The 24,224-nt window shown below is 43.2% G+C and overlaps 1 protein-coding gene across 7 annotated transcripts in view; it reads left to right on the forward strand.

Moving 5' to 3' along the window:
• LOC149185411 (uncharacterized) overlaps window positions 1-24,224 on the forward strand; it is a 272,063-nt gene that overhangs the window by 12,886 nt on the left and 234,953 nt on the right. For 4 of the 7 annotated variants that reach the window (XM_089417931.1, XM_089417926.1, XM_089417925.1 and 1 more), the window contains exons 2-3: window positions 18,934-19,098; window positions 19,227-19,409. In XM_089417931.1, coding sequence (XP_089274057.1) covers window positions 18,934-19,098; window positions 19,227-19,409 — 348 coding nt within the window. Of the gene's footprint in view, window positions 1-18,848; window positions 19,099-19,226; window positions 19,410-24,224 lie in introns of all 7 variants that reach the window. The other 3 variants (XM_089417927.1, XM_089417929.1, XM_089417930.1) reach the window with 2 other exon arrangements.

Genomic DNA, 24,224 nt, shown 5'->3' on the forward strand with positions numbered 1-24,224 from the left:
AAGAGATTTATTTATCAGGAAGGTTGAGTTAGCTGTTTAGCTGCTCGAATTTTGGAGGACGCGCTTGCTTGCCAAGGAGCGAAACCTCAGATTCATGAAATCTGCACATTTTCCCATTAAAGTTCAACAAGATTTCTAATTTTTATCAGTGCTCTAAAATTTTGTCCACAAGTTGTTTGAAGAGAGAAATTTGTCAAGTTGAACCTTGTAACTGTATTACCTTATAAATCTGTGAGGATAGGATTCATAGCCTGAGCATGTTCTGTTGTATTGTCTATTTTTCTTGAGGTATGTAACTGCTTAGTTGTAAGGGTTGATTTGAGGACAAAATTCATGGTTGAAGCGAAGGAAAATACCAAGGCCATCTTTGTAGCATCAGAATATCAAGCCGGGGCATAACATAACATTTTGAGTTTGGAAAAAATTATAAATTTTCCCAATTATTCATTTTTTTGAATATTTTTTCTCATTTTTTGCTACTGTCATTTGAAAAATCAGCTTTTGAGGGACTATAAGTCATTTTTGACCCCTAAAGTGGGTCCTAGGATAATGTGGGCCTTTGAGGATGAATTTCGAGTAGTCACATGACCGAGACATTTCCTAAGGCCACTTATTTATACCATTACATAGAAAATAATTAAAAAATCTCGTTTTGCAGGAAATTTGTAATTATTAAAAAATCCTATTTAGACCTAGCCAAATTCCACGAATATTTTGTGTGTGATCTAGTATGGTAATATACATCGACTCTAGACACTAAGATGTGTTAGGGGCTCAACCTTCAAACTGTCACCCTGGCTTTAGGGTAATAAGTGAGTGAAAAAACCCATAAATTTATCCGCCTCTGAAAAAGAAGGGATAATTAACCAAATAAAAGAAACACTCCAAGGTGTACTCGTTTGCTGATCGAGTCCCAACATCCTAGGCCTGTTACGGACTCAAAAGCTCATCATTACTAGTATCACTTATTACAATTCCTCGCAGGGTGTGGAATCTGGGTACAATAAAGATGATGAGAAGATGGAAGTAGAGTTAAAAAACTCTGTTGACTGATGATATCTGATGGTACAAGTGTCTTCTGGATCATCCTTGGGCATGGAGTCTTCATATAATCATCAGGTACCACTCCAGTGGTCAACATTTGGCTCCATATGGGGATGCATACTAGATACAAAGTGATAGTGTGTAAGAACCTGGAATCTGCATCAACCGACAAAAGACTTATATCAACAGTATCCATTCAAAATATCGTCAAATGAAATAAAGTACAGAAACGAAGAAATGGAAATTTATTCTAAGAGCATAAATGACAATTTATTCATGAAATAAAACTAATTAAACAAAAATGACACAAGATAAGGTTAGAAATATGATACAAAAAGATGCCCCATGGCATCAGATATTTTCTTTGTAGAACAATTTGAGCAGTAGGTCGTTCACAGGTAACTTGAGTGGTTCTCCATCCAAAGTGCTCAAATGGTAGGAATTTTGTCTCGCTGCTATCTTGATAATGTATGGTCCAAGCCACAAACTATCAAACTTACCATGATTTTTTGGCTTTTCATTCCTACGATCCCATAGCAAAACCATATCATTGTTAGAAAACATTCTATTCCTAAATGATTTGTCAAAGTTTCTTTTTACCTTAAATTGATTTTTACAACAATGCTCAAAGGCTCTTCTTCTGGTTTCATTCAATTCTACAATTTGGTCAATCCTACATTGCACAACATCTTTATTAGACGTAAAACTTTGTAGCAATTGGTAAGCTGGTAACCTCAAATGCACAGGAAGGGTAACATCCAAGCCATAAACTAACTCAAAGGGACTCTTCCCAATAGAACTCTTCTTTGTAATTCTATCAGCCCACAAAGCATATTTAATTTTACTATCCCATGCCCGTTTGTTATCCCCTACTATGTTCTTGTTTATGGTTATCAAATTCTTATCACTAGACTCTGCTAAGCCATTACCCTGAGGATAGTAGTTTGATGAATGGGATAAAACAATGCCATACTTAAAGCAAAACGATGAGAATTCAGCAGAGCTAAAAGCCTTGGCATTGTCGGTAGTAATCTTGGTAGGGACACCAAAACAAGTGATAATCTTATCTTCAAGAAAATCTATCACTACTTTGTTGGTGGCGTGTTTTGTAGGGACGACCTCTACCCATCTAGTAAAATAATCAGTGGTACTTATAATCCATGAGTAGCCATTACTCGAATTTTCATTAAATTTCCCTATAAAATCTAGCCCCAACGTTGAAAGGGAGCCTCCACGACCATAGACTGAAGAGGCAAAGAGGCTAACTTTTTCTTCCCAGCAGATAGATGACAAGCTTGGCAACCTCTAACATACTTGTGCACATCAGCGAAAATAGAAGACCAAAAATAACGAGCTCTCAAGATTTTGTGGGTAGTAGTCTTAGCAGCGTAATGCCCTCCACAAAATCCTGAAGGAAACTCAAATAGAAGGTTTTCGGCTTCAACTTCATCAACACACCTAAGTATTACCCCCTCCAGATTTCTCCAACCTAGACCATCCTTCATAATGCAATACTTAGTTTCTCTAAGCCTTAATGCTCTTCTCTTATGGCCAACTAAATGGTTAGGACATGACAAATTTTGCAAATAATAATTAATGTCTTTATACCATTCAAGTTGACCCAATCTTTGAAGTTCTGATGAAGTTAATTCCAAATCATTCCTATCGCTTTCTCATTTCCTTCAGTCAAGATTTTGGCCAATCCTTGGCCTTTCACAAGCTTGGTAGGTCTAATATCCAAATCATACTCTTGAATCTTCGAGACCCACCTAGCTCGAGTTCCTAAGCAATTCGCTTGGACTAAAATATCCTTTACAACAGAGTGGGGAACAAATACAATTATCCTAGAATACCCCACATAAACTCTGAACTGTTTAAGAGACTTGACTAAAGCATAAGCTTGCTTCTCCATGGTGCTATACTTCAACTCAGACCCTTGAAGGGACCTACTCATAAAAGCAATAGGTTGCTCATTCCCTTCATTATTCTTTTGAAGCAACACCCCAACAATAGTATCTTTGGATGCAAAAGAGAAAATCCAAAACTTCTTTGAATAATAAGGGCTTATTAGAACAGGTGCTTTGACAATAGAATCCTTTATTTCCCAAAAACCTTTTCTACCCTCATTTCCCCAAACAAACTTAACATCTTTCTTTAAGAGGGTTTGGATGGGTTTGGCAATCTCAACATAATTTGGAATGAACCTTCTAAGAAAATTAATCTTTCCTAAGAAGGATTGAAGGGTTTTAATATTATGAGGGAAATGAATCTTTTGAATAGCCTCAACTCTTTCAGGGTCAATCTTGATCCCATCCTTTGAAATGATGTGACTGAGCAACTTCCCTTCAGTCACTCCAAAAATAGATTTAGTAGGATTTAAGGATATTCGATACTCTCTACACCTATAAAATTTTTTCCTTAGGTGGCCTACATGGGAAATCCCATTTTTAGAAAAAACAGTTAAATCATCTTGATAGATTTCAATAAATTTCCCAATTAGACCCTTAAAGGCATAGTCCATAGCCCTTTGAAAAGTTGCTCTAGCATTCATTAATCCAAAAGGCATCCTCAAATATTCAAAAGTACCCCATCGTGTGGTGAATGTATAAGTCTATCCTCCTTCTTCACCAAGACTTGGTTGTATCTTGAAAATCCATCTAACAAAGACATCATTCCAGATCTTGTTACCCTTTGCAATAATGTTTCCATATTAGGTAAAGGGTAATTATCCTTTTCACAAGCTAAATTAAGATTTCGAAAGTCTACACACAACCTGATTGATCCATTCTTCTTCCTCACAATAACCAAGTTTGAACACCACGTGGAATGCCTAGTGTGAGCAATAATACCAGCTTGAAGCATCTTTTGCAATTCCTTTTGCACAAAGGGGGCTAACTTAGGATTGATTTGCCTAAGTTTCTGCCTAAGGGTTTGGCATTTTCATCCTTAAGAGGGATAGTATGTTCCATAACATCTTTCCTATAACCTTTCAACTCATCATATGAAAAAGCCAAAACATCTTTGTATTCATGAAGTGAATTTATCGAATTCTTCCTTTCTTGCATATTGGCACCCTTGCCTATTTTAATAATCTTTGGGTCTTGAGGGGTACCAATATTCACTTCAATGAATTCCCCTGGGTCAATTTTCTTATCATCTTTTCTCTTTGATGCATCATGTCTGTCGAACACTTGCTCCAAGGCTACACGTTCCCTAGGAGTGGGATTTGTCACCACATTACACTCCTGATAATCACATCCTTCCTCTTTGTAGCCAACTTTAAATTCAGAAAATTCCTCCATGTTATTTAAAAAACGAACCACCTAGCTTTCATCATTAAAGATTTTCCAATGCTCTAGTTTATCAGGAATTGATGGCCTAAAGATAATCTCCATCTTAATTTTATCATCCACCAAGTTCTCTCCAAGCTGTAATGAAGATGCAGCAACAACCAGCTCATCAGCTTGTTTGTTTCCTTCCCTAGGAATTGCTTGAAGGTCTAATGCATTAAAATATTCCATATTATCCCAAATACCGTTATTTTTGGACAGTTGTACTCGGAAAAACCCAATTTGGGAAAACCGGTGCAGCAGTTTTGAGGGTTTTATTATTAAACAACTTTTCTTGAGTACCACTAGGTGCCAAACTGGCTCATTCGACAGAGAAATCAATCTGGAAGTAATACCTCTCTTCAGAAGCAGATATTCGGCAAGTCTGCTCCACGAAAACTCTCCAACGTCTCTCTGAGGCACTGCGTCAGCCCTCCTGGCCTCTGCGTCAGCCCTCTTGGCCTCTGCGTCAGCCCTCTTGGCCTCTACGTCAGCCTGAAACCCTCTGCGTTAGCCCTCCTGGCCTCTGTGTCAGCCTAAAACCCTCGGCGTCAGCTTGAAACCCTCTGCATCAGCCCTCTGATGCTCCGCGCAGGCTCTCTGGCCCTCTGCGTCACTTCTGCAACCTCTGCGTCACTCACATTGGCCCTCTGCGCTGGTCTTCCGGCACTATCTCTGCCTCTCTGCTATGCACTCACTGTCCCTCACTGCAACTCTGATCACTGGTTCAATTTCTCTTAGCAAACCTTGCTTTAGAAAATCGAACGGACTGATTAATCTTGGTGTATCTCCAATTGACCCTCAAGCCTCCTCTTATACTTTTTCTGTTGAGTCTTCAATGGTCGAGATTAAATCTCTAGTCAACGACTAAGATTAGATTTGGCTTGATCCATGTCATTTAGAACCTTTTCACCCAGTTTTATATTAATACCCATTAATATTTTTATTTTCCTAAGTTTATACTTAGTAACCCATTAAAAATATCAATTATTTTAATATCTCCTTAACTGGGTGGAATTTCCCCAAACCATTTCTGGGTCTCGGAGATCTCATGTGCTTTAGCCTCTTCACCAATTTTCATGGCTAGAGCACATCCGATGCTACCCCAAATCAACACTTCCTCTTAGGGAGGAATGTGCTCTAGTAATGCTCCATCACTGAACATCACTCTGATCGTTCGGCACCGGTACATGTGCTGATGTTTGGCCTTACTGCTCAACATCCTCTGCACTGCTGCATCCTGTACTGCTGCCCATGGCTCTGCCACTGCCACTGCTACATTTGTACGACAACTCCTCTACATCCGTGCTACTTGCTGGTCCTTTCTCCCATCATTGCATCTGCACTGCAGCCCTTTCTCATCATGCTGCATTGTGCTGCCCATAGCACTACCACTGCTACTGTTGCACTGCAACTAAGTTACTGAGACGATGGTAATTGATCTACCCAACTACTGACATCCTTGTCAGGCTAGAAGCCCTCCTGATGTTGAAGCTCTCTCTGCTGCTATCATGTGCTCCCTTTGCTGCCTCTACGCTGCTGCAACAATTATGTGCCTCTCGCATTGCTGCAAACACCTTTGTGCCTTCCTACACTGCTGCAACCTCCACTATGCCTCTCGCACTACTACAAGCCTCTCTGCGCTGCCAGGGAGTATTGCACTCTAGCACTCTTCTACTGCTCCATCCGCATCTTGCTTCTACCGACATCAGTCATCTTGCTACTGTCGCTCGAGGCTCCTATAGCCGGATATGATCCAAGAGTTTGGGTACCTCAAGGATCCTTGCCCCTACATCTTCTGTAGTCCTCCTGACTACAACTCGATGTCTCTCCACCTCTTCTCTAGAGGTACATGAGCACTCATGGCATAGTCATCATTATCCTCTACATCCTTCTCTGCCTTTGCTGGTGCTGCCTTGGAGTCAGAAGCCTCTCCCTTATTCTTCTTCCTGGGACACTGGGTTGCATAATGGCCCAACTCCCCACAGTTGAAGCACTTAATCTTGGAGATGTCCTTCTTCTTCCTCTTCCCTTGCTGCCCCGTAGATGCCAGAGCCACATCCTCTTCCTCCTCTTTCTTGACCCGGGCTCCTTTGCTGCTACTTCCCGCCTTGGTCAGCCATCTGATCTCTTCTTGGCGAAGCGCTGCCCATAATTCTTCCCAAATTGGAAGATTTTCTTTGCGCAAAATGCTTAGGACGAATGTCTCCCACTCCTCGGAGACTGCGTTTAGGGCAATCCTCATCATTAACTCCTGATCCAGCGTGGCCCCTATGGAAGTAAGTTGGTCCTGAATCTCCTGCAACCCGCTGAGGAAGTGATCTATTTGCTCCCCCTTCTGCATCTGATACAACCGCAGCTGATTCTCCAGTAGCATCTTCCTCTTCATGTAAGTGCCCTGATACAATGTCGTCAACGTGTCCCACATTTCCTTTGCCGTATTCTTCTCGACAATATGCTGAACTACATGATCCTTGACCCCATCAAGGATTATGCACTTAGCCTTGCCCATCGCATCCTCATACTTTTCGTTATCAGCTGGGTCGACTGGGATAGCCACGATTCTCAAGGCCAAAGCCTTGATGCGATGTCTATCCAGAACAGATAGGATTATGGCCTTCCAGATGACAAAATTGGATGCCTTGTTTAGCTTGTCCTAATCCCTCAGTCCGTTCATGGCTATCTCTGCTTTTCTTTTTGTAATATTCCTAATTAGCCATGAATAAAGTCACTCCCTAGTAGCACAACGTTGTAACTTAAAAGGGGAGCCAAGGGGGCCCAAGGACCACGTAGAGAAGGGGCCCACGATGACACTTGGAGGGATTGCGCAGATGAGAAGGAACACGTGGCAAGAGAGAGGCTACGTTGGAGGAGGTGGCCTTAGGGTTTTGAGAGAGGCCAACGCTATAAAGGAGAGAGGAGCCTCCTCATTTTGATCATTCAATTATGTTGCATTTGAGCTAGTCACTTCGACTTAGAGCACGCTGGCTGTTTAGCCTGTCTGCAACACTGTTTAGTGCATTGAGTGTCTCCGTTCGGAGATCTCACCCTTAGCCCGGGGGGACTTCGAGTGCTTGCTCGGGCAAGGTAGTTTCATCATTATTTTGCAGGAGGAGCGATTTTGGAGTTGAGGAGGAGCTGAGCATTTTGGTGACTGTGCAGTCTTGAGAGGGAGGATGCAGTTTCTTTGGGTAGGAGCTCTGGACTGGGGTTTTGTGGAGGATTTGAGCTTGGAGATTGAGCAAGGGATCAACCCTTGCATATTGGAGGATTTTGGTAGAGTTTCGGGTAGAGTTTTGGAGGATTCTCTTCAGGGGCAGCGCAGAGCCTTGAGGGATTGCATAGATCCCCAAGGGGGTGATTTTCGGGGGTCAGCCATTTTAGAAAAGCTTTCTGGGCTTTTCTGGGTTTATTGAGCAGAGGCTGATTCCAGAGTTTCAGCATTTTCTGAGGAGGGGAACAGCCCCAAATCATCATTTGATTCCAACAACAGCAGCAACACTGCAGTTCTCCGACAGTTTGGACATAGTTCAGAGAGAGGCCATTTCCTTACCATTCTAAGTGTATTTCTTCACTTGCCTTGTGTGAGTCGAGGTGCTATCTTTCTGATCACCTCTTGTACTCTTTCTATTACTCAGCATAATAAGATGGCTTAGCATTTCTTTCAGCATTTCTCGAGTATCTGCTTATATTCCATGTATACATTATTGTATGTTGCACTATTGTTATTTCTCTGGTTGGAGTTTGCTTCTGTTTGAGGGATATCTCTGATAAGGGATATTACAGTGGTATCAGAGCATAGATCTGGCTCAGCCTGTGGAGCTAGCAGTCTATGACACCGAGGGAGAAGCCCTACATCTGTTATAGAGGTAGGAAATACAGAGATATTGAGCGTAGGTTGGAGAACACCTACGGAGAGGGAGACTGTGTTCAGGTGGTGAACACAAAACAGGAGGAGCCTGTGGTGGACGCAGAGCAGGAGGATCCGATGGCAGATGATGACGGGAAGAAATTTGTGGACATGCTCCTCAAATCAGTATAGGATCTGTCAAGGCAAATCGAGGTGATGGGGCAGAGATTCACGGCGGTGGAGGCTAGACAGCGTGGGAGCCCACATGTTTTCCAGGTTGGAGAGGGATAGGGTGCATTTCACCATTTGCTAGAGCAGGGTGCCACTCAGCGTGATACTACTCAATAGGTGGCCTCACATGCCCCTATACGCTCTACCATGCCCACTTTCCTAGGAGCAGACACGGGGGCCGGAGCACAGCAGGAGGCAGAGCCCGGTCATATGGGCGATTATTTTGCGGAGTACGAGGCCTATGGGCAGGAGTTCAGGGATGCTCTCTCATTCAGAGACTTTGTTCAGCTCCAGTGGGATAGTAGACCCCGCGACCATCACAGAGGATACCGGCATTATCATGATGGAGACACCCATCGCACAGCTAGTAGATTTCACTTGCCTACGTTTGATGGCTCATCAAATAGTTCAACAAAGTCTTGGTTGGAGAAGTTGGACATTTATTTCCAGCTTAACCAGATGTCGGAGACAGAGGCCATCAAGGTGGCGACGTTACATTTGGATGGTGAGGCCTAGCACTGGTGGTTCCATGGGTTGGTTACAGTCGGGCACTCCACAATGATGACATATGCCGAGTTCACCAGGAGACTGATGGAGAGGTTTGACCGGAGGGATTCGGAACAACACTTTGTTGAGCTGACGAGGCTCAAACAGACCGGGAACCCAGAGACTTACATTGCAGACTTCTCGAGGATTTCAGTGATGGTGTCAGCTCTCTCCGCGACACGGAGGATCTACATGTTTGTTGAGGGGTTAGCAGAGCCACTTCGGGGTCTAGTCAGATCCACTAGACCAACCACACTCAAGGATGCTATTACCAGGACTCGGGACTTACAGGATGCCTTACCCAGGACTTGGACACCTTACCCCCAGAGACAGGCTTTCTAGCCTGAGGGGAAGGATGTGAGGATTCCGCCTCCAAAGGGGAATCCAAGACGAGCACAGATTGATGATGATGCCAGGAGGGAGTTGAAGAAGAAGCAGTTGTGCTTTACCTGTCAGGAGCCGTGGGCACTGGGACATAGATGTGCTCCTAGCAAAGCACATTTTATTGAGGTCTTCTCCGAGAGCAGCGGGGAAAAGGATGAGGAGGATGATGTGGAGGTAGGAGATAGTCATGCCGCATAGGATCCTTTGCCACCTCCACCACTAGCAACAGGCGGTGTAGCCTTTGCACCTAACAGAGGGGCCCTTGCAGCATTGCGAGGAGTTCCCAAGTATCTGATGCTGCGCGTACGGGGCACAGTACGTGGCCAACGAGTATCAACTTTGGTTGACAGTGGGGTAACCCACAACTTCATCGATGCACAGATGGTTGAGCGGAGAGGTATACAGACAAAGAGCTTCGATGGCTTTTCAGTTTTGGTCCTAGGACATCAGACCATGGTATGTGCTTGTTATGTTCCAGAGTTATCAGTGACGATGGGCACCTACACACTGACTGACCGCTTTTTCGTGGTCGATATTCCAGACACCAACATGATACTGGGTGTTCAGTGGCTTATCACTCTAGGGAAGGTCACGACAAATTGGAAGGCCCTAGAGATGGAGTGGGATGATGAGAAGACAGGGAGGCATGAGAAGATACGGGGACAACACACATATCCGCTTCAGACTGTTTCGGCTCATTGGATGGAGGCAGTCTTTCAGAAGGGAGACGTAGAGTGGGCAGTGGAGTTGCATGCATCAGAGGCAGGGACTATAGGGCAGACAGTGCACCCAGAGATACAGTTCATCCTTGACCAGTATGCCACTGTGTTTGGGGAGATTCCGCCGGGACAGCCACCGGACCGGGGTTTGAGCACACCATTGAGCTTGAGCAGGGCATGCAGGCAGTGATTACTACCCCCTCTAGGCATCCCAAGGCCTATCGGGATGAGATTGAGCGGGCCATTCAGGAGTTGCTGGCTCTTGGGCACATTCGGCCGAGCACGAGTCCTTTTGCTTCTTCCGTGTGTTGGTAAAGAAGAAGGACGACACATTGAGGATGTGCATTAACTACAGGGCCCTGAACAAGAAGACCTTGAAGAACAGGTACCCCATACCCAGGATCTATGAGTTGATGGATGAGTTGAGGGGAGCATGGTTCTTCTCAAAGATTGATTTGAGATCTGGGTCCCATCAGATTCGCGTGAGGGAGTAGGACATTCCCAAGACTACCTTCAGGTGTCACTATGGGCACTTTGAGTTTTTGGTGATGCCCTTCGGGCTAACCAACGCCCCAGCTACATTCCAGTCTTGCATGAATCACATCTTTCGTAGTCACTTAAGGAAGTTTGTGTTGGTGATCTTTGATGACATTCTCATTTACAGCGGGACTTGGGAGGAGCATCTCCAGCACATTGAGACAATGTTGCGCATCTTAGAGGAGCAGCAGTTCTATGCCAAGCTCTCCAAGTGTGAGTTTGGGTTGACGGAGATGTTGTACTTGGGACACATCATAGGGGTGGACGGAGTGAGAGTCCACGAGGAGAAAATCAGGGCCATCAGAGATTGGCCAGAGCCAAGGAACGTGACAGAACTCCGGGGATTCATTGGTATTTGTACTTACTACCGGAAGTTCGTTAAGAGTTTCTCACAGCTTGCTGCACCCCTGATAGATTTGACGAGGAAGGGGGCATTTAGTTGGTCGGATACAGCGCAGCGAGCCTTTGACAGGCTCAAGGAGGTTATGAGCAGCTGCCCAGTGCTTGTATTGCCGGATTTTTCGCAGCCATTTGTTTTGGAGTGTGATGCGTCGGGAGAGGGGATTAGCGCAGTGTTGATGCAGGGAGGTCACCCTATAGCCTTTGAGAGCTGGTAGCTCCTTCCGCATGAGAGGTCGTATTCTATATACGACAAGGAGATGCTGGCCATTATGCATGCATTGGCCAAATTCTGGCAGTATTTAGTGTTTAACAGGTTCAGGGTGAGGACTGATCACAACAGTCTCAGGTTCTTTTTGGAGCAGAAACAACTACAGGAGAGGCAGCAGAAGTGGATCAGTAAGATCCAAGCGTATGACTTTGACATTGAGTATGTCAAGGGTAAGAACAACGTGGTAGCAGATGCCCTTTCACGTAGACCAGCCACGTTGTCTCTTATGAGCTTGGACACACACTAGAGGGCTCGACTCTTAGTAGAGTACTCCAAGGACAAATTTGCATGTGAGATTCTGGATGGGCAGGTGTCAGATGACAGGTACAGGGTGATCGATGAGATCATCTACTATAGGGACCAGATCTTCTTGACTGAGGGATCTCAGCTGAAGAAGAAGATACTTCAGGCATCACATGATTCACCATTGGTCGGCCATCAGGGGTTTACCAAAACCTACAGGGCCATTAGAGAGAGGTTCTCATGGAAGGGCCTCAAGGAGGACGTACTCCAGCATATCCGGGAGTGCGATGTTTGCCAAAGGAACAAGGGGGAGATGAGCCATCCCATAGGATTATTGCAGCCTCTTCCGATTCCGGAGGGGAAATGGTAGAGTATTTCAATGGACTTCATGATAGGGTTGCCCATGGTGCAGGGCAAGGATTGTATCTTTGTTGTCGTTGATTGACTGACAAAGTACGCACATTTTTTTGCCATATCCGCACACTACACAACATCACAGGTGGTCGAGTTGTTCTTCAGAGAGGTCTTCACGCTACATGGTCTTCCTATGACCATCATCAGTGACAGGGACAACCGTTTCATGGGCGGGTTTTTGCAGGAGATTTTCTGGTTGGTGGGGACGGAGTTGACACCGAGTACGAGTTATCACCCACAGACGGATGGGCAGACGAATATAGTTAACAAGTGGCTGGAGGGCTACTTGCGTAACTATGTCAGTGGGCAGCAACGAGCATGGTTGAAATGGCTGCATCTGGGGGAGTACTGCTACAACACTACACATCACATGTCCGTTGGTATGTCACCATTCTATGCTTTGTATGCAAATCATCCTTTATCTTTTGCTGACGCGATGTTTGGTGCTAACAAGGCTCCGAGATCCAAGATTTGGATCCAAGAGAGTCAGGATATCCTCCGAGCTCTCAAGGATAATATGGCTACAACGCAGAACCAGTAGAAGCTGTATGCTGACAGGGGTCGGGTGGAGAGACAGTTTGAGGTAGGGGACTTGGTCTACTTATGATTATAGCCATACTGACAGTCATCACTGAAGCAGAAGGGAGCTGATAAGCTCAAGCCCCACTTTTATGGGCCATACAGGGTGATACGCAGGATTGGACAAGTTGCGTATGAATTGGAGTTGCCCCAAGGCAGCAAGATTCATAACGTTTTTCATGTATCATGCCTGAAGAAGGCATTGGGGTAGCAGGTGACAGTGACAGATGAGCTACCACCCATGGATGATGAGGGGCATTTGGTGTTGCAGCCAGAGGCTATTATTGATACCAGGGAGAGGCAGCTACGGAGCAGGACGGTCCGAGAATTCTTGGTGAGGTGGAAGAATTTACCGGATGAGGATGCCACTTGGGAGAGTGAGAAAATTTTGCAACATCCGTCACTTCAGTTGCTTGAGGACAAGCAACATTTTGCCGGGGGAGACTGTAATATTCCTAATTAGCCATGGCTAATTGGAATATTCGATTTTGCTCAATTTTGTCTTCTATAGTTATTAATAAATAAAAAAGTGAAAAAAGGGGGGACATAACTCACTTTATGAATAAAGTCACTCCCTAGTAGCACAACGTTGTAACTTAAAAGGGGAGCCAAGGGGGCCCAAGGACCACATAGAGAAGGGGCCCACGTAGACACTTGGAGGGACTGCGCAAATGAGAAGGAACACGTGGCAAGAGAGAGGCTACATTGGAGGAGGTGGCCTTAGGGTTTTGAGAGAGGCCAACGCTATAAAGGAGAGAGGAGCCTCCTCATTTTGATCATTCGATTATGTTGCATTTGAGCTAGTCACTTCGACTTAGAGCACGCTGGCTGTTTAGCTTGTCTGCAGCACTGTTTAGTGCGTCGAGTGTCTCCATTCGGAGATCTCACCCTTAGCCCCGGGGGACTTTGAGTGCTTGTTTGGGCAAGGTAGTTTCATCAGTGTTTTGCAGGAGGAGCGATTTTTGGAGTTGAGAAGGAGCTGAGCATTTTGGTGATTGCGTAGTCTTGAGAGGGAGGATGCAGTTTCTTTGGGTAGGAGCTCCGGACTGGGGTTTTGTGGAGGATTTGATCTTGGAGATTGAGCAAGGGATCAACCCTTGCATATTGGAGGATTTTGGCAGAGTTTCGGGTAGAGTTTTGGAGGATTCTCCTCAGGGGCAGCGCAGAGCCTTGAGGGATTGCGTAGATCCCCAAGGGGGTGATTTTCGGGGTTTAGCCATTTTAGAAAAGCTTTCTGGGCTTTTTTGTGTTTATTGAGCAGAGGCTGATTCCAAAGTTTCAACATTTTCTGAGGAGGAGAACAACCCCAAATCCTCATTTGATTCTAGCAGCAGTAACAACATCGCAGTTCTCTGACAGTTTGGACATAGTTCAAAGAGAGGCCATTTCCTTACCATTCTGAGTGTATTTCTTCACTTGCCTTGTGCGAGTCGAGGTGCTATCTGTTTGATCACCTCTTGTACTCTTTCTATTACTCAACATAATAAAATGGCTTAGCATTTCTCTCAGCATTTCTCGAGTATTTGCTTATATTCTATGTATACATTATTGTATGTTGCACTATTGTTATTTCTCTGGTTGGAGTTTGCTTGTGTTGAAGGGATATCTCTAATAAGGGATATTACACTTTTCAACTCCCTTTGAGTCTCTACTTCCCTCCTGGAAGTTCTCTTGACTCCTTCCGAGTCTCGATTTCCCTCCTGAAAATCCTCTCCTGGACTCCCTCTGAGTCTCGATTTCCCTCCTGGAAATCCTCTCCTAGACTCCCTCTAAGTCTCGATTTCCCTCCTGGAAATTCTGCTACCAACAGTCGAATCGCACCTCTCCGATTTCCTTTGCTCCTGCAACACTGATTTGGATTTCTTGGCTAGAAATCCACCTAGGTAGCGACTCCCTCTACCTTGGTTCTGTCCCGTTAGGTACTGTTCTATCTCAATAACAACAGCACCCCACCACCGTCACACTCCACAATCTGCCCATAACTCCCTATGCCTCAACAACTGAAGAAACTGAGCCTCTTGGCTCTGCGTAATCCTGGCAAGGCTGAATCGCTCTTCTGGCAACTGCGTCACTCCTACTTGGCTGAGTAGGATGACGTGGCTCTTCGTGAGCCTCTTCTGCCTTCCTCTGCCTCTGCGCTGGCCTCTCTCTGGCTCGAAATGATGATGCAGGCCCTTCTGCGTCACTCCTTCTCTGCTGCTTTCTACTTAGGAACAACTTCTGTCTCTCGGGACAACTGTTTCTGCTGCAAATTCTCTGATTCAGTTGGTGCCTTCAACTTTCCTGTGATTTGCAATGCTCTGATACCATGTTGAAATTTCTAAGTCTAACCCATTAGAAATTTTCCTGCACTATCTGGTTTATTTCACCTACTTGTTTAATTACTGAACAAGTTATTTAACCATATAAATACTGAAATAAACACAATGCAGTCTCAACCATCTACAGATCATCAACTGAAAGAAATAGACAAACACACAAGGGACACCGTTATTTTTGGACAATTGTCCCCGGAAAAACCCAACTTGGGAAAACCAGTGCAGCAGTTCTGAGGGTTTTATTATTAAGCAACTTTTCTTGAGTACAACTAGGTGCCAAACTGGCTCACCTGACAAAGAAATCAATTTGGCAGTAATACCTCTCTTTGGAAGCAGATATTCGGCAAGTCTGCTCCACGAAAACTCTCCAACACCTCTCTGAGGCACTACGTCAACCTGAAACCCTCTGCGTTAACCCTTTGATGCTCTGCGCAGGCTCTTTGGTCCTTTGCATCACTCACGCAGGCCCTCTGGCCCTCTGCGCAGTCACTCTGGCCCTCTGCGTAGCTTCTGCTTGCTCTGCGTCTGTCTCTCTACCTCTGCGTTGGTCTTCCGACATTATCTCTGCCTCTCTTCTATGCACTCACTACCCCTCACTGCAACTCTGATCACTGGTTCGATTTCTCTTAGCAAACCCTGCTCTAGAAAATCGAACTAACTTATCAATCTTGGCATATATCCAATTGACCCTCAAGCCTCCTCTTATACTTTTTTTGTTGAGTCTTCAATGGTCGAGATTAAATCTCTAATCAACGGCTAAGATTAGATTTGGCTTGATCCATGTCATTTAGAACCTTCTCACTTAGTTTTATATTAATACCCATTAATATTTTTATTTTCCTAAGTTTAGACTTAGGAACCCATTAAAAATATTAATTCTTTTAGTATCTCCTTAACTGGGTGGAATTTCCCCAAACCATTTCCGGGTCGTGGAGATCTCATGTGCATTAGCCTCTCCAACAATTTTCATGGCTACAGCACATCCGATGCTACCCCAAATCAACATCATATAACCATGTGAGGAGGCATCTTTATGGGGTGATGGATAGTGATGAGAAAAAGGGTAATGTGGGGATAACAATTTGCCCTAATATTTCAATGGAACAAAGAAGAAAATATGTTGAAATAAAGGAGGCTGCACAACAAAAAACAAGAAACAAAAAACTCATTCTGAATCAAGTGCAACCTCTAGATTTGGTAGCTCATCTCCTCATGGTGCTTCTGCAACCTCTGAAAATAGAGGAACAATAGCAGATTTTCTGAATGTTGCTGGGTTGGGATGATGTAGATGGAAAGGTGGTTTGGTTTCTTTGTGCTTGCGGTGTACCATTCAATGTGGTTCGCTTTCCATATTGACATGATATGGCTAAGGCCATCAATGAAGCCCCGACTATGAGAAAGCTAGAACTATGTTATAAGAAAGAGAAAAAGCAAAGGTTCAAAGAGCTTTGACACGTTTTACGAATGAGTGGGTGGATTGTGGGGTATTCATTATATCAGATGGGTGGACAAATGTTAAAAACCAACATTTGATAAATGTTCTTGGTGTTTTTGCTACTAGTGCAATGTTTCTTGAAAGTCATGACTTCTCCTCCATCAGTGTAACTTCCCAAAACATTGTAGATCTCCTATTGAAATCAATCAAAGGTATTGGTCCTAATAATGCGGTTCAAATGATCACTGATAATGCAATGAATTATAAGGCAATAGGAAAAATTATTGGGCATGCTCATCAACACATCTTTTGGTCTGGATGCTTGGTGCACACATTGAACCTTTTGATGCATGATATTGTTAAGCATAAAGAATGTGGATGGAATAATGAGCTTTACAAGAAAGGGAAGCAACTCATTAAATTTATCATAGGGCATACAAGGGTAAACTACTTTTATGGCACTTACTCCAAGTTACAGTTTCTTAAACTTTCAAAAACAAGATTTGCAAGTTATTACCTCACCTTTAGGCGGCTAGTGCAGGTGACACATGCTTTAACTAATATGGTGACCTCTAAATCATGGGATGACATTAACAATGATATAAATGGTGCTAATGTAGTCAAGGATAATGTTTTTGACAGTTACCTTTGGTCATAGATTAAATATGTTTTGCAATTAATGAAACCAATTTATTACATGATCAAGTTTGCAGATTTAGATCGACCAATAATTTGGGAGGTGTATGAGCAAATGAATAGCGTGTTGGGGTAGATTAAAGACATTGTTGAGCCTAGAGATATCACCTTGTACAATTATATTCGTGCAGAGATGGAAAAACGTTGGGAAATGCTAAACATTCCATTGCATGCGTTAGCATATGTTTTGACACCTAGATACTATCATCCATCATGGCTTTCAACACCAACACTTGGGGGAGGGGAGCGGGAGAAAACCACACCTAGATCCAAAGGTTTTATCTGGGTGTATGAAAGCATTGGCTAAATGAGTCCCTTATGAGGAGTCTGCCATGTTACAAAAACATTTGAGCAACTGTATGCTTGGCACTGGTCCATTTGGGAGCAATCATGCATTTAGAGATCGAGAGAATTTATGTTCTCTTGAGTGGTGGAACATGCATGGAGTTGCTACTCCACTTCTACAAACTTTGGCATTTCGGGTGCTATCACAGGTGGTAAACACTTCTTCTGCAAAGAGGTGTTGGAGCTCTTATTCTTTCATCCACAGTGTTAAAAGGAACATGTTAAATTTAGACCGGGCAAAGAGCTTGGTTTATGTTCACTACAACTTGCGATTGTTGTCCCATTACTGTGACGATGCAAAGACTAATAAATACCTTAAGCTTTGGGACAAAAATTCAGAGGAGGCCAATTTGGAGGATGGAGTGATAAGATTAGAGCAATTGGAGGATGCTCTTATCCAGGATGATGATGATCGAGTTGGGATGCCAGCCTCATCTGATCCCATGGTTCCAAGGTTCCATGCTTCAACACAACAACAAGGGCTTCATCTTCATTAGTTCCACTGCCACAACTTCCACAACCACCATCTTCTTCACTGCCACCATGTGAAGGCTCACGTACTGTTTGTGGTGGAAGGAGGAGAGATTAGTAGATATATTCACAATTTACTACTTTTGTCATAGATTAGACATGTAGTCTTGTTGTGAATTTGAACTTTTTTTGTCTTACTCTTCCTAGTTTAATGTGTACTTGGTGGTGGCCAAGTGGCCTATTTTGTAAACATAATTATTTGAATTTTGGACATGACTCATGTTAACAGTTGCTCACATGCTAGATAAGTTATTTGAATGTTATTATGATTTTATGTTCTAAATGTTTTATGTTTTATGATATGCTAAATTGCTAATGCTTAAAAATTTTGATGTATGTTTGTAATTGCTAGAATCTAGATGGTTGATGCTCGAATAATTAATCATTGATGAACAATGGATGCTCCATCTATTTTGATTTATGTACAAATATTCATGTTTTCATATCTTCTATGACTAATTTTGTATTTTGGATGTTTTTATTGAATATAAATGCAAAAAAATAATATATATATATATATATATATATATTAGACGCTTCTGATGCTTCGCTTCCAAAAGAAGTCCCTGCTTTGTGCCACATTGGGACAGCAGTTACCCATGCTTGAAAAATTCACAGACATCTCGAAAGTAGAATACGAGATACTTGATACCTAATTTGTGCCAATTTTTTGATTAAATGTGTCTTTATGTTAGAATATCTTTCACTTCTTGTTCCAGGTCATGTGAAGTGGTCTGCAATTTCAATGGTTTTGCTATGCTCATTATCATGTTTAATTTTGGTTGTCCTTCTCTTTATTCCTGATAAATTTCCATTCATTCCCTATGCTATATAGCTAAACTTTGCTACAGAAAGAATCTTAAATTGTGCATGCTCCATGTCCTTAATGTACCTTTTGCTCTGTGCTTTTACATATATTATGCTTCTTCTCATTTGTTCTCTTTGAATTTCTTGTTATGGCATGTATCAAGCAACAGATCAGCATATCTGAAGCCCTGGTGCTGTTCTTTTCTGAATATTGACTCACTGAGGGTTTGTATTAGCTAAGATTTCACTGTTAAGTTACTGCAGGGCTTATCTGCTTCCTGGGGAAAGCCCAGGCGTAGATCATTCACTTTCTATGTCAATGCAATATTCTGGAGGAATACTCAAAGGAGACACTTGGTAGAGCCACAAGAACGTGATTTTCTTATCAGCACTGAGCAAATTATTGATCCAATGATAGAGGTGATATGCTTATAGCTCATTTTTTTTTCTGTTATCATTTTTTAATCTTGTTGAAGTTTTTCTTCTCTGTAAGTTTTTAGCTTGTTTAGATGTTGTTTGTTAAGTTTATACTTTCTCCATAATTGCAGCGAACATCCAATGGTGGGGATGCATCTCGGAAAATCTCTATATCAGTAGTGTCATCCATCTCACAAGTCTCTTCAGAGGATTGGGATGCATGTGCTATAGGTGCCACAGGCCATACGAAACTTAATCCATTCCTTACTCATGCTTTTCTTCAAAGCTTAGAGGATACAGGGTGTGCTGTTCAGGTTTTTCCCTTTGTACTTTATATGCCCCCTTGTTAATTTCTCTATTCCTCAGATGATGTCTGGGCCATGATCATGTTTCTTAAGGTTGAAGATGGGATTCTTTTTTAGCTAGAATTTTAAATTTTGTCTTAATTTATCACTCTGCGTTGCTTTTTAAAAGGTTGTAAACAATTTTACTAAAGACACTTCTCCCACTGTGTTTGGTTTACTTTGTTTAGCATGGTTGTTTTTAATGCCAGAAATAAGCCAAATCCAAGTTTCACCTTACTAATGTCCTAATCTTCAAAAAATGTAGAGATAGTTGACTCTCATTGTAAGATTTTCATTTGCTGAGATCGGAGCAACGGACAGATTTTGGCTGTTAATATTATAAAGATGGAACAAAAGAGGATGCTAGCTATAGAGCAATATATGGCATACATACAATACCCATATAAGTTGAAGCAGCAGTCTCATTACGACCATTTTTGAGATAACTGCATTGAACATAAACTGCCACAAACAATCATTCCAGAAACAAAAGCTCCATCTGTGGGGATAATGATTTGGGCCACAGTAATGACAGACATACATCTGGCACATAAAGTACAGTATGTACAGTTTCATGGGAACACGTCAGACATTCTCCAGCATAAGACAAGAAGGCAGAAAGATTCTTGATATAATAAGTCGAGGTATTTGAAGACTTACACCAAAAGCCTTTGCCCTCTTTGAGTCAAAGCAAGAACAAGTCTAGTGACCAATGGATGACATTGTGTTTCTACTATAAGCATCCAAGTGCACTTATTCCTAGGCTTTGTTGTGATTGTCATACTTAGATTGGAGAATGACTAATGAGTTCAGGGTAATATAATTCAGTGTTATTATTTATATATGTCTGGTGTTTCGTGGTCTACTTTGTAAGTTTGTACTTAAAAAGGTGAAAATGTTGGGATTTTCGAATGAAACCCAACTTGTGGATGCCTATTTTGTCAAGAATATTGTTGCTAGAATGTAATGGAGATACTGATGTGTCATGGATTGTAAAGCTGTTTCTGAACATGCTAACTTTGCTTGAACGTAGATTGTGTTAGTTTATGGTAGCATTGGATATGTGTTCTAGTGTCGGATGATACTAAGAGGCTAAGGAACACGAGATCTCCAAAACGCAGAAAAGTTTTTGCGAGATAAGAATGGGAAACACCTTAATTAAATTAATTTGCCATAATTAAATTATTTCCTAAGTCTAAATTAGGAAAATTGGTAAATTAAATATAATTAATTAAGGATGTTTGAGATTGCTCTAGAGACTTCTATTGATGAAGTCTAATTGATCTTAGCTGTCGATGGAGATTAAATTGTGGCCATTGAAGTCTCAACGAGAGATTATAAGAGCAGGTTGAAGGACTTGGAGAAAGCATCAGTTGTATCAGAGAGATCAATGTGATCAAGGCAGATCGAGCTACCTAGTTTTTAGATCTAGCGAGAGTGCAGTTCGAGCTACCTAGTTTACAGATCTAGCGAGGGCGTTGTTCGAGCAAGGGAAGGAGAGTAGCAGGGGTTTGCAGCAGGGAGAATTTCTGGAAGAATTCTCAAGGGGTTTTCGATTTTCCATATCCAGGAAAGGGAGGCCAAATTATCCAGCAGGGAGGCTGAAAATATGTAGTGTGAGTTGCCCAGTTGCTCAAAAAGTGCGAGTGCAGGATCTAGAACTGTTAATTTTAGGTATGTTCTATATTTAGAGCAATTTATTTCAATTTTCACAGTTAGTTCAATATCTTTTCCAGATTAACAATCACATCAGCATTAAAGTAAATTGCAGATAGAACATAAACATATATCGAAGAAGACAAGCCAAGATAAGAGGACACAAGATGTGGCGCTAGCCAGGGACAAACCCCAATGTGGGGAAACCCTTGATCAATTCTTCTAATACGTTCTTCAATAGTTCAGCAGAGAGAGAGAGAGAGAGAGATAGTACATATACAACATAAGTCAACATTTTGACTTATCTAAATAAGAGCATAGATCATCTCTAAGAAGATGATACATGAGGTAGCTGGATTCAGTTGAAGACATGCTGCTTCAACTGATTCTCCAAGGTGACTCCATCGCCTTGCTGCACCTCATCATCGTGCTGCACCTCACCGTGCTGCACCATGTTGCTCCCATCATCACGATGTTGCATCTCATCATGCTTCACCAATTATGATTGTACCATGTAGTCGCTGCACCAAGTATCATTTCTGTCCCAAGTACTATTGCTGCACATTGCTGCACTATGTACTTGTTGTCGAGTTTGCTTGCTGTACTAAGCACCATTGCCTAGCTGTCCCATTTGGCATGCTGTACCTTGCTGCTGTCCTACTGAGTTTGCAGCACCATGCTTTTGCTGCTGTCCTATTGTAGCCTTTGCTGCCATGTCATAGCTGCTGTCCCAATTGTGCCTTTGCTGCCATGTCTTTGCTGCTATTGATTTGGGGTAGCATCAGATGTGCTCTAGCCACGAAATTTGGTGGAGAGGTTGGGGCACATGAGATCTCCAATACCCAAAAAGAGTTTGGGTAGATTCTAAACATATCAGGAGATATTAAAATGATTAATATTTTTAGTGGAGTCCCTAAGTCTAAACTTAGGGAAAATAAAATATTAATGTGTATTAATATGAATCTGTGTTAGAGTGGTCCAAAGGACATTGATCAAGCCAGATCTAATCTCAGCCGTTGATATGTCAACAGGAAAAGTATAATAGGAGGCTTGAGGGTCACTTGGAGAGTACACCGGATGATCAGACATTCTATTTTCTAGAGCGAGGTTTGCTAAGAGAGATAGAATCAGTGATCGGGAGAGCAACTGAGGGGCATTGAGTACAGAGGAACAAAGATGGCAGAGATTGTGTCAGGAGAGTAGCACAGTAGCCAAGGAGAGTGACGCAGAGGCAGCAAGGGCTCACGCAAGGCCACGCAGAGGCAGCCAAGTGCTGCGTAGAGCACCAGAGGGGCCAGCGCAACTGACATAGAGGCTCCCAGAGCTGACGCAAGGCCTCCTGGGGCTGACGCAGGGCCTCCTGGGGCTGATGCAGGGCCAGCATGAGACAGAGAGGGGCTGACACAGTCCAGTTTGGGTAGATGCTGGGGTTGCAGAGCAGTTTTGTGCTGAGGAGCTGCTGGAAGGATTTTTCTGGGGTTTCAACAAGGAGATTTCTCTCAAACTGTGAGGTATAACTGCTAAGGAAATTCTCTGTTGGGTAGGCCAGTTTCGACACCCAGATTGTACTCTGATATTGCTTAATAAGAAAACCCTCAGATAGTTGCACCGGTTTTCCCGCATTGGGTTTTTTCGGGGACATTGGTCCAAAAATAATGGTGTCATGTGGTGTGTTTGTTCTTGTTTCTTTTAGTTGTTGATCTGTAATATGTTGAGCATGCACTGGTGTTTATTTTCAGTATTTACTTTGTAAATAACTTGTTAAAGGAAAAATAACAAGTAGGTAGGAATAAATCAGAAAAAGTGCATGAAGGGTTTCTAAATTAAGTAAACTTAGAAACTTCAACATTGTATCGGAGAGTGATTGTAGATCACAGGAGGACTAAAAGACATTAGTTGAGCGGAGCAATAACAACAGAAAACAGCTGTCCCGAGGTGACAAAAGCTGTTTCTAGCAGCGCAGAAGCCAAGGAAGTGTGACGCAGAGCTAGCCAGTGCCACGCAGAAGAAGCCGGGAGCTGCGCAGAGCCTCAGAGAGGCCAACGTTGCTGACGGAGAAGGCTAGAGGGTTGACGCAGGGCATCCCAGGGTTGACGCAGACCCATCAAGGGTAACGCAGAACCAGCGTGGGGCAGAGAGGGGCTGACACAGTTCACAGAGAGGAAGTTGCTGGAGTCTAGAAGGTTGCAGAAATATTGTAGAGTGGAGCTGGTGAGGTACTGTAGTCAGAACAGTACCTAACAGAGCAAAGCTAGAGGAGTTGTTACCGAGGGTTTCTAGTCGAGGAACCTGGATCAGCAGTGCAGTTGCACAAGACGGTCAGAGTAGGGGACATCTCGACAGGCGACAGAAGGATTTCCAGGAGGGAAATTAGGACTCAGAGGGAGTCCAGAAGAGAACTTCTAGATGGGAAGTAGAGAATGAGAGGAGTTGAACAGAGAACTTCCAGGAGGGAAGTAGAGGAGCGTCATGGCACTTCACGGGGTAAGAGACCAGGATAGACTGGACGAAGCATCGAACTTCGCAGTCTAGAAGACTAAAATCTTATCAATGCTAGACATGAATTGTGTCAAGAACTTTGCCTTGAAGGCGATAGCTATCCCAATCAACCCAAATGATAATGACAAGTACGAAGAGGCGATGGCGAGGGCCAAGTGCATTATCCTTGACGGGGTCAAGGATCATGTGGCACCACATATAGCCGAGAAGGATATGATAGTTGAGATGTGGGAGGCTCTCAAGAACTTGTACCAGCATACTTCTGTGCAGAGAAGAATGCTGCTCGAGAACCAGATGAGGTCATATCAGATGAAGAAGGGTCAATCGATTGACTCCTTCCTCAAAGGACTGAATGAGATCCGAGATCAGTTGACTGCTATAGGAGCGACACTGGATCAGGAGCTTATGGTGAGAACAACCCTGAATGTTGTCTCAGAAGAGTGGGAAGTGTTTGTCCAAAGCATCCTGGGCAGAGGGACTCTCCTACCTTGGGACGAGATGTGGGCAACGCTTCTCCAGGAAGAGATCAGACGGCAGTCAAAGACAGGTAGCAGTAGCAAAGGGATCAAAGTTCAACAGGAGGAGGAGGATGTGGCCCTAGCATTTGATTGGAAAGCAGGAGAAGCAGAA

The sequence above is a fragment of the Pinus tabuliformis genome, chromosome 3_2 (genome assembly GCF_031772625.1).
Source record: "Pinus tabuliformis cultivar Carrire ecotype Pingquan chromosome 3_2, CPIR1, whole genome shotgun sequence".
Classification (NCBI taxonomy): domain Eukaryota; kingdom Viridiplantae; phylum Streptophyta; class Pinopsida; order Pinales; family Pinaceae; genus Pinus; species Pinus tabuliformis.